The sequence below is a fragment of the Malus sylvestris genome, chromosome 8 (assembly GCF_916048215.2).
Source record: "Malus sylvestris chromosome 8, drMalSylv7.2, whole genome shotgun sequence".
Lineage (NCBI taxonomy): Eukaryota > Viridiplantae > Streptophyta > Magnoliopsida > Rosales > Rosaceae > Malus > Malus sylvestris.
The window spans coordinates 10,398,541-10,409,165 of record NC_062267.1 but is presented as its reverse complement, the minus strand read 5'-3'; the positions used below and the strand labels follow the sequence as shown (position 1 = coordinate 10,409,165).

Genomic DNA, 10,625 nt, shown 5'->3' with positions numbered 1-10,625 from the left:
ATTCTTATTAAACGTGTGAACTTTTTTTTTCATATGAAATTTTCCGACGATGAAATTTTGAAACACGTTCCTCTCCCTTTTTCATACGCAAAAGGGAAAGATAAGAAACTTAGGAGGAGAGAAGGTGGGTGAGCGATTGAGAGAGAGATGGAGAGAGGAAGGGGATGTGGAAGAGAGGCGGAAGGGGAAGAAAATGGAAGGTTTCAAGCAAGAACTATTATTTTTTATTTAATCACTTTACAGAATTATTGTGTTTCGGTATAACAAAGATTAATTAAGTTTATAGTTTAATCTATTGCAAGATTAATCTGATAGCTCATTAAAAAAAAAAAAAAAACTTTGCGTGTTCTCAAAATGAAGACCTTAAGCGAGCCGCATTGTATACATACTTATGTTTGTGGAGGCATGCACACACAGTGTTTGTAGATGGATCCCCTTACTTATTTTCGTGGATGGATGTCATTTGTTTGTGTATGCGGACGGATATACTTACTTATATGGATGCACGAATGCCATGTGTTCGTGGATTGAATGCCCTTACTTGCGTTTGTGGACGGATACTCTTATGTTTGAAATAATATGAGACTTTCCAATTTATACCATCACCAACCTCACCCACCCGGCTACGTGCACCAAACCGCCCACCTTCATTGACAAGTACCTCAACTGCCACGAGTCAAAAATCCACGCATCCCCACACGTCCACATGCCCTTTATCAACCGACACGTGTCATGTAAATTTCAGTTTCCAATTTTTCCCTCAAGGCGTACCGAAACAAGATTTAATGTGTGTATATCCCAAAAAAAGAAAAAAGAAAAAGGGAGATTTACTATTTGTAGTCGGAAGAAATCGAACTCGAACTCAAAAAATCGAATAAACCGTCGCTGTTGAGAGTTTGGTTGGCTGTGATTGCATGCTCCCATGGCGGCCTCCAAGCTCGCGATTCTCTCAATCTTTCTTGCCCTAATTTGCTCCCAGATTAGGGCTGACGCTTCAGTCCCGGCGGAGGAAGACGAGCCAGTGAAGCTCCTCCGATCGGATGGCCCTGATTCGTCCGCTCTGAAGATCGAGTTGGATCAGCTCAGGGCTAAGATCCACTCCCTAGGTTCGTTTCTATCATCTTCTGCGAATTCTAGGGTTTATGGGATGAAATTTTTGAGTTTTCAAGTGTTTGCAGATTTCGATTGTTTCCCACGGTTTTCTCGCCATCCAATGTTACTAAAATTAGAGATCCTTTGGTTTTTCAATTGGGAAGTGTTTTAATTTCTTTCCATTCATAATTTTGTGTTTGTGTTTTGGAATCTAAGTTACAGCTTTGGATTTTCAATCTGTTATAATTTTAATCAGAGCAGTAAAAATGCTTAATTTTTTAGTTACGTTGTGAGTAGAAACAACATTGATATTAGTTGAATTTCGATTTCGAGCATTTTAAAGTGCTTTGAGTGCTGTTTGGGGTTTCCCTGGCTGACGGGTTTGTGTTTGTTGAATGTTGAAGAATTCGAGGTCGGTGAGAAGATTAAGGAACTAAAAGGGAAGAATGAGCTTATAGAAGAGAAGGAGAAAGTCATTCAAGAGAACTCGGATAGCATTTCTTCGTTGCAGAGTGAAATCGAGTCTCTCCAGGTTAGGCGTTTTTCCATGAAATGCCAGAAAACCAAATACCCAATCTGTTTTTCGAGTAACAGTTTGTTTATCTACATATTGATTTCTGTCTATGTTTCTGTATTTTTAGAAAAAAGGGTCATTAGATGCTGAGCAGCTGGTTGGGAAGGCTCATGCACGTGCCGGTGAACTGGAGAAAAAGGTTAGATATGGTGAAGTGGACTGTTTTACTCTCTGGAAACCACTACATTCTTGTTGGCGAAAAGAGAGAATACCACTGAATTGCCAATTCATTCTCCTATGCAGGTTAATGAACTTAAAAAGGAATTACAATCGCAACGTAAGGAGAAAGAGGGCTTGGAAGCCCGGGCAAATGAAGCTGAGAAGAAGATCGATGTTTTGCTTTTAAAAATAGGGAAGGTGAGTTATTTTTTTCTCATTTGGGATATAAGTTATTTTGTAGCTGAATGTGCTCATAGTGAAAATCCTTGGTGATTCTGATTATAAGAATATTGTTTCGCATTGGATTTTAGTGTTAAGTAAAGAATGATAGTAACATAAAGGATACCAAAAGTTGTCTTATTTTTAACCAACTCTGTCAATTGATCACCGTTTTGTTTTGGTTTGAATTTTTTGACTCTGTAGATATTGTCAATACGTTTTGTGTCCTTTTTGTGATGAGTCCTCTGTTTATTCCCACAGAAATGAGTTTGTTAATGTGAATGTCTTTTGTATAGAATATTAGAATGTAAGCTGTTGGTGGGCAAAACAATATTGTTAGTTTACATCCTTCTTTAGAACCAATGTGGACACAATTTGGGATGCTGTGGTGTTTTTTGTGTTACTTTCTTGACTTCTATACAATGATGAACAAAAAATTCTACTTCTTTTTTTCTTTTTCCTTCATATCATTTTATAGTAGGTGTAATGCTACTCAGAGATTTGCTTAATGTTATCCCGTGGGGATAGTAGAATGATGTCTGATGATCTTTTTACAGATTGAAAAGACTAATGATGAGCAGAAGACCAAAATCCGTAATACTGAGCGTGCTCTTAAAGTGGCTGAGGTAATTTTTAAGTCTCTGCGGAAGTGCATTTTTCTAGGTGGGGGTTGGTGCTAATGCTCAGTCTATGTTTCTAAATTTGTCTTCAGGAGGAAATGTTAAGGGCAAAGTTTGAAGCTACTCAAAAAGCAAAAGAGTTAAACGAGGTATTAAGTTGCATGAATTCTCTCTGTCATTTTAACTGTCTCTCAAAGTTTGTCTATATTCTTTCTGAGCTAGTTGTAAATTAAGAAAAAATCAGTCAAGTGAGTTTCTTAAGAAATAGAATTTGAAGGTTTTGTTTAAGCTTGTTCTTTAAAGTTCATTTCTCAATTTTTTTCAGTAATTTATATAACTCATCAGTCAATGGCTCAGTTGGAATCTGAAAGTGAAACGAAAGTTTAGTTTGCGTATTTTCTTTCAATTTGCAGTCGCACATATGCCCCCCCATTTTTTTTTTTTTTTTTCTCTGGTCTCCATATATCATATGATTTCACACATCTTTCCCCTTATGTTATATATCATATGGTGATTAGGTTTTGATCGCGAGCCCTAAAGGATATTTTGTTTTTTTGAATCAGGTGCATGGAGCATGGATTCCACCATGGCTTGCTGTACATTTTATGCAGTGCCAGGTAAACTTAGTGCATTTTACAGTAGTAAAGAAAAGCTTTTTTTCAAGGAATTGACGTTATTATCAACTTGCAGTCCTTTCTAGAGACACACTGGAAAGTTCATGGAAAACCGGCAGTGGATATTGCAATTCAGAAGGTATTACAATTAATTGCTGTATGGTCACTTGAAGAATCTGATACGTCACTCCTACAATTTTCTCTTTTACAAGTTTATGCTTAATTTACTGAGTAGTATTATCCTTCAACAACTGACAAGGTCCTTCAAATTTGTTCAGGCTCTGGAGAAAAAAGCCCAGGCTGAAAAGTGGGCTGAGCCCCATGTGGCAACATTAAAAACCGTAAGCTAATTTATTTTATTTTTGATTTCCACTTTTGTGTAACAATGTAGAGCTTTGATTCATAACACTAAATGAGAACCTGAGATTGATGGTATTGCTGTTTCCACTGACTCTAGCTAAAAAATCGTTCCATAGCGTTAATAATGTTACGCAGGATACACACACACACGCATATGCATGCTAGTATGTTTACATTTATGTTAGTATGCTTGTATGCATGTATGAATGCTAGTATGTTCTCCTATTCAGTTGTGGTTTATGCCTTGATTATATGAAATGGTTTGCCTTTCTCACTAAACTTTATTTTCTCCCCTTTTCATGTCTGTCCTATTAAAGAAATGGGTCCCGGCAATCAAGGAACAATGGGTGGTGGTGAAGGATACTGTTGAACCTCATGTGAAATCGTTAAGTGCAAAAACTATTGAAGTTTATGAAGTTTCAAAGACTACACTAGCTCCGCATGTTCTAAAAGCGCAGGAAGTTGTTGATCCTTATTTTCAGGTATCTATATTTTCACATATACATTTCTTTAGACAAAGAATTTGGTCCATTCATGTTGCCTACATGCATCCTACAGCTGTATTTTTGGGTGACAGGAAGCAAAAAGGTTCAGCAAGCCGTATGTTGATCAGGTGGCCACTGTGGCAAAACCTCATGTTGATAAGGTTCGAGTGGTATTGAAGCCTTATACAAAGAAGGCAGTTATTGCCTACGAGAAGTTTCTCAAATCTGCAACAACATACCATCATCAGGTATCAACATCAATTCGAAATAACCTCCATTCAATATGCTACTGTTAGTTAGATACAAATTATTTAAAGGCTGATTGCAAGTTCATTTATTATTCCTTGTTTTTCTATTTTCTTTTTCTTTTCCATTTGATGACGATAATTAACATATAATTATCAACTGCTTTGACCAATCACTTCATCATGACATAAGATGACATATATGTTTTGTCTACTATCTTATAGTGACCGCGTTGAACGGTCTTCAGTTCATATGTTATATTCTGTTGAAGACTGACTGCATGTTGTGAATGAATTGTGTGTTATTTTATTTCTTTGGATGTTCTTGCCGTGGTGGATACACCCGTAGCCTAAGCCATTCACTGAACCAGCTATGGTGTTATTTAATTTTGTGATCAATATTCTTCAAGGTTCAAGGGACAGTAAAAGATTTGCTGAAGAGGCATGAACTGACAAGACCTCTTGCTACAAAGGAGTTGGAGTGGTTTGCGGTACGTATAATGAAATCAATCTTCTTGCATTTCTTTCTTTGTTCTGTTTTCTTTCTTTGAAATTTAGGTTTGATCACCTTATTTAATCACAATTAAAATGTTGCAGGCATCGGCATTGTTGGCCCTGCCCATCATAATTCTGTTCAGAATTTTCTCCTCACTTTTCGGGTTAGTTACTTATACGTGCTTATGCATGAACACCGCATTCTCTAATGAAAAGTAATCCTAACATATTTCTGTTTGCTCATTACGACTTTGTGCGTCATTATGCAGCACAAAGACTAAAAAACCCGTTCGAGGTACCAACCATACACGACGTAAGGCTAAAAGGGGCCATCCAGAGAAGTAAGCGACTACTGGCTTTGTTTACATGTCCTTTCTTCATGGAGGTTGAATCGCCTGCGTAAAATTTTAGAAACTGTGATACGCAAGTTTGATGTTTAGATAAGTCTAGGAGTTGGTGTGTAGAGTGGGCAGTTTTTACTCATGTTGTTGAAAGGTGTATTTTAGTTTCGTCTTTATTCTTACAAAGTCACAGCCGAAAGGATTGTCGTGCCTACTCTTTCTTGTTTTTTAAACTAACATTTGTTCTTCCTCTTTTTTTCTTTTCTTTTTCTTCATATCGCGCTTCGTTTTTTCTTTCGAACTTTGAAGCACTCTGGAGAATCAATATTTTAGTGAAGACCGATTTATGTGGTTATCAAAGCTTTGGAATGTTAATGATGGTGGTTAATTTGTGTGAGCTCCTTTTAGCATACGTGATGGTGGTTAATGGTTTCTTTACCGGTACTCCTTTCAACACCTATGGCACGGGTCGGCTAGCCTTACAGGATGGCCGATGCGTGCATTGGTTGTGACGGAGACTAATAATCGAAATGGTGATGTTGCTGCACGAATTGAACTTTGCATAAAATGGAAGACTGTTTTAAATCGTTAGGCCTCATTAAGCCCGTTTGGTTTGCTGGGCTGCATTTCTTGGGAAACTGGTGCTGGTTTGTGACCAACTGCCCTCAACGCTTTGCCGATATTGCCATTTTTCTTTCTTTGACCCGTCGATATTCCTTGTACAAGCGTAAGAGTTATCCCTCCCTCCGCACGCTAGTTGGCAGTTTGTCTTAAAATTTGAATTTTTAGCCAACAAAAACTTCCCAATGCATGTCTTTAGACCAATGATTGGAGGTGGTGTAACAAAGGTGGAGTGCTTAAACTATACATATTAGGCGATTTATATATTAGATACAAGATATTGTGTAATATGGACACATGCATAGTACAATACATCGTATGTTCTAGCATGTCCATCAAACTATTCCCCAGAGCAAAACTAATTGTATTCCCATATAATATTATATATAGATTGGTTACAGCCACTGTTTAAAACATCGATATGTATTTTCAATATCGGTTGTTTTCGAAGGAAATTATAGAAATTTGCAATGGGATAAGTTTATCAACTCTTTCAGAGAATTAAAGAAAAGTTTCTAAAAATAAAAAATAAATCAAAAGTTTGAAATCTGCAATAAGTTTTGGCAAATTTTTTTATAGTGAATCAATAATTTTTCTATATCTCGCCGATATAGGGTGAAGTTTGCATTTCCATATTGATTCTTGATTTTTCGAATATTTCAACGGAAATATTCTACAATTTCGTGAATATTTTAAATACTGGTTACACCACTTTACATTATTTCAGTATAGCATGGCCACGACCCAATAGCCACAACTTCTCCTTCTACGTGGATAATCGTAGCATCGGTTTGGATATTTTGAATCATGTTGAAATGTAATAATAAGCAACTAAAAAAATGCAAAAGGGATGGCAAATGTGCGTTAAGGCAAAACCAACTTTATAAATAAGCTTAATAATTGTTGAAAGACATTAAGATGATGGAAGTAAATTGAATAACCATAGATGTAACGTTCCTGAACGAGAGTAGTCACTTGACTCTAATTCATAGGACTATATATAATATATCTGACCTTAGTTGCTGGGTTCTTAGTTCTTGATTACCCTAACTGGGGAGGAAAAGTAAATCGATTTTATACCTAAAGCATAACAGTAAGTAATAATAAGAAAGCTCGTCTCTAACTTAAGGGGTGTGCTATCCACACACCCCATTTTACTTCTCACACACCTCTTAATAATTTCTGTCCGTTGATCTTCTTTAATTCATCCAATCCAACGGTTGAAAATTAAAAAGGTGTGTGAGAAGTAAAATGAGGTGTGTGGATAGCACACCCCTAACTTAATTGGCCTTGGGAATTAATTGGTGGATACTCTTAAGTACCCTAGTAGGGAGGCCAGTAGTTCTCAAGATCAACACAAGTATCCATGTTCATAAACCTGTTTCCACTCCCACCGTTTGCGTTGTTGCTGTTGTTCATGTCTATTGTTCCGTATCCAGCTTGATGATCTGGACCGTTCATCATAGTAACATCTTGCACTTGATGATGATGATTCATAGATGGAGGGCCATGATGATGCATCTGTGGTGGTGGCATTGTCCTCAACATAGGCTGTGATGCTGGCCCACCAAGATTCAAGTTCAACCCAGACATTGTAAACCCTCCTGCTCCTCCTCCAACACCACCGCCACCTCCTCCTCCACCAATTGGGTAATTGAATTGGTGTTGGATTGGTAGGTTGATATTGCTACTTGATGATCCACCACCGCCACCACCGCCACCTCTGAAGACTCTTGAAAGCTCGGCCATCTCAGCACTTGTCATGTAGTTTCTGCCATAGGGGAACTGATGGTGGTTTGGATCACCTAGCTGCATTAGGGGTGATGGTACCATACTTGGTCCTATTTCTAGGTTGTAGGGATTGGCCGCTCTTGATTGGTTTGTTGGGTACTTTTTTATGCCTGCGCTCTTCTGGAAGACTCGGCAAACCACCCATTCATCCTGCTAATACAACATTAATCTAGTCAGATCAGTTAATTAATCATTAATTGATCCATAATATCAAATCTAGTTGTAAGGAATAATATGGAGTGGAAGACATAAATCACGGGGGCATGCATATCTATGTTCTTTTACTTTTCATATAGATGATTTATTGTTCTTTTTTTTTTTGTTCTTCGCTATATTTTTGGATATCATTTATTAGCAATTCATAATTTTAGGGTGGTGGTTACCACAAACATTTAATTTTTATCTTTTGATCTTCTCCAATTTATTCCATCCAACAATAAAATTGGAAGGAGTGTGTAAAAGATAAAAAGATATGTGTGGATAGCTAACCCTAATTTTATATTGTATGATATTTTGTTAATTTGGTATGCTTTAGGTTTTTGTGAATATCTTATTGACATTAATTTGATTGATCTATTTAAAATATCAACAAAATATCGGTAATGAACATGATACTATAACTTGAAACATAATAGTTTTAAGGTTCATGTACTATACTCTATCGTTAACTTCATGCAATGGGTCGACTTGCCTACTGTATTAGTCTTCTAAGTTGGTCGGAATATTATTATGTTCAAGGTACAAGTACTAGCTAGTTGTAAAACCCGATATTATATAGGTATTATATATACGTGGAATATATATGGACTGTCGTCTATCAACAACGTTTCACAAATCTTGCATGGAATCATGCTATATATAAATATGTAACTTGTGCTTAACTCAATGTGTGCATGTATTCACAAGTTTATCTCCATAGCTCCATCTATAGAGAGAGAGAGAGAGAGAGAGAGAGAGAGAGAGCTAGAGAGAGGTTGGAATTTCAGTTTCACAAGTTCATCAGCCCTAGTTCTATTGATGTCAAAGATGATTTCAACTAATTATAAGACTAGTTAAAATGGAACTTAAAACTTGTTGTTTTAGATCCTTAATTCAACTTATACTTGAATGGTATTAATCAATTTAATTAGGTACCTTTGATGTTCTAAAGCCAGATTTAGAATGAATGCGATATTCATGCATGACCCAGTTGGATTTTTCACCACGAGGAGCTCGGCCTCTGTAGAAAACAAGGGTCTTTTTCATCCCAAACAGCTCAGATGTGACACTGTTGAAAATCTCTTTGTCTTTCCCTGTGGTCTTCCAGTAACCTGTACTTGTTGCTCGGTTTGTTCTCACTCCTGTTGGGTACTTCCGATCTCGTAGGCTGAAGAAGTACCACTCCTTTTCTCCCATTTTCGCTTTTGCTACAATAGTTGATCCAAGAAATTACAAGTTCATCATCACTTTACTAAATCGGACAAGAAGCTAATTTGTCTATGCAAGCTGGTGAGAAGATAGAAATATAATACCCATTATATTTATGGGAAAATGTTTAATTGTTTTCCATTATCAATGTTACAAGAAATGTTTTCACAACAATATCTCGTGAGTACACCTAATTTAAAGAATGTAAACTTTTGATCGAAGAAGAGTACATACTATGAAATATGTAATGTTCATATGCAAAGTTCACGCGAGTTAAATACGTTTCATAAAAAATTTGGTCCCAATTAAAAATTAATAAATAATATCAATAAGTAAAAGAAATTAAATCCAACAAAGAACTGATAAAAGTAAGCAAGATTTAGCTACTGCTCTATTGCTATTTCTCTTCACAAATCCGAATCCCCCCTTCCTGACCCCTCAGATCACATATACGTACAAAACTAAGAAAGAGCTGACTGCAGCAAAAACTTCAAAACTTCGGATATATAGAAATAGATCAAATTTGTGCATGTGATGCATGAATTGAAAACAAGGGTTAGATTAGAACAACTATATATATGTACCAGGAAGTTCCCAGGGTTCGCATTTGTTGAGATCAACATCGGCAATCGCCCTTCCAGTAAAAGTGGCATCATTTATCTTGTTCATGAGATAGAAGGTGATAAGCTCTTCATCTGAAGGATGAAATCTGAATCCTGGTGGCAATTCCTCCTTTGGTTCTGCTGTCATGATGTGAAGATAAATCAAATTTCCTTTTAGGGTTTTCCCCTTCCGGCCGGATTGTTTGGCTTCTGCATATATCACAAAGATAATTATATGAGATCGATGATCAAGAATACTACCGAGAATTGCTCACTTTGAAACTTGCTAAGGTGGAAAAAAAAAAACTATCTAATTTTTCTTCATGTCCTAAAAATACTCAACAACATAAACCCTATGTGGGTACTGGAGACTTGTAGGAGCTAGTAATTAAGTAGCTAAAAACCAAACGGAAAAAATAAATTAAAAAGCAACTAGGTATCTTCCTTGCATGGAGAAAGCTATATCTGTACATACATGTTGATTAGGTTTCTTGACACTTTTCAAAACCTTTTTGTTTTGGGCATAAAATATCAAGAGATCCGATGCACGAGCGGTACAACGGATGAATAATGAAGGTGCAAGAGAGGGAGAGAGAGAGGGTGAGGCTAGCTAGGGCTTTTCTTGCTCAGCATGCACAAAACATTTGGAATTTAAACTTTCTAGTAGCTGGTGTGAAGAAAAGTAAATGGGGGCCTCTGTGTGTGATGGTGAAGTTCTCACCTACTATGGGTCTTGAGATACAAGGGTGCCAGGTTTAGTGTTTTAATATTATCAAAGATCATGGACGAAATCCTTGTTTTGGGATTATTGCATGATTTTCTACCTGCACTCATGAAGTATGAATTGACAGAAATTACCTTTGTAATTGATAAGGCCCACGCACACATTCAATTTTGTTTTCAAGGATATATCCTACAGTTAATGAAGCTGGGATCTTCCTCTTTGGATATACATATGAGAAGTTTGATTTTTTTGTTTTAAACGATAACGTTAATAAGT

The 10,625-nt window shown here is 36.7% G+C and overlaps 2 protein-coding genes across 3 annotated transcripts; one reads left to right on the top strand and one right to left on the bottom strand.

Annotated features, from left to right (window-relative positions):
- Window positions 1-790: 790 nt before the first annotated feature.
- On the top strand, window positions 791-5,601 carry LOC126633339 (uncharacterized). The gene is made up of 14 exons (XM_050303923.1): window positions 791-1,106; window positions 1,497-1,624; window positions 1,734-1,805; window positions 1,910-2,023; window positions 2,602-2,670; window positions 2,757-2,813; window positions 3,228-3,281; window positions 3,355-3,417; window positions 3,557-3,619; window positions 3,956-4,120; window positions 4,216-4,371; window positions 4,779-4,859; window positions 4,966-5,027; window positions 5,133-5,601. The coding sequence occupies exons 1-14, from the start codon at window positions 923-925 to the stop codon at window positions 5,206-5,208; spliced, it is 1,344 nt and encodes a 447-aa protein (XP_050159880.1). The 5' UTR covers window positions 791-922; the 3' UTR covers window positions 5,209-5,601.
- Window positions 5,602-6,689: 1,088 nt separating this feature from the next.
- LOC126631171 (NAC domain-containing protein 100-like) lies at window positions 6,690-10,334 on the bottom strand. Of its 2 annotated transcripts, none has more exons than XM_050301326.1 (4): window positions 10,101-10,334; window positions 9,608-9,835; window positions 8,751-9,022; window positions 6,690-7,769 (listed from the first exon to the last, which is right to left on the bottom strand). In XM_050301326.1, the coding sequence occupies exons 2-4, from the start codon at window positions 9,771-9,773 to the stop codon at window positions 7,149-7,151; spliced, it is 1,059 nt and encodes a 352-aa protein (XP_050157283.1). In that variant the 5' UTR covers window positions 9,774-9,835; window positions 10,101-10,334; the 3' UTR covers window positions 6,690-7,148. The 2 variants fall into 2 exon arrangements, with proteins under 2 accessions (XP_050157283.1, XP_050157284.1); XM_050301327.1 differs by having other exon boundaries at window positions 6,690-7,766; window positions 10,101-10,331.
- Between the last annotated feature and the right edge of the window lie 291 nt (window positions 10,335-10,625).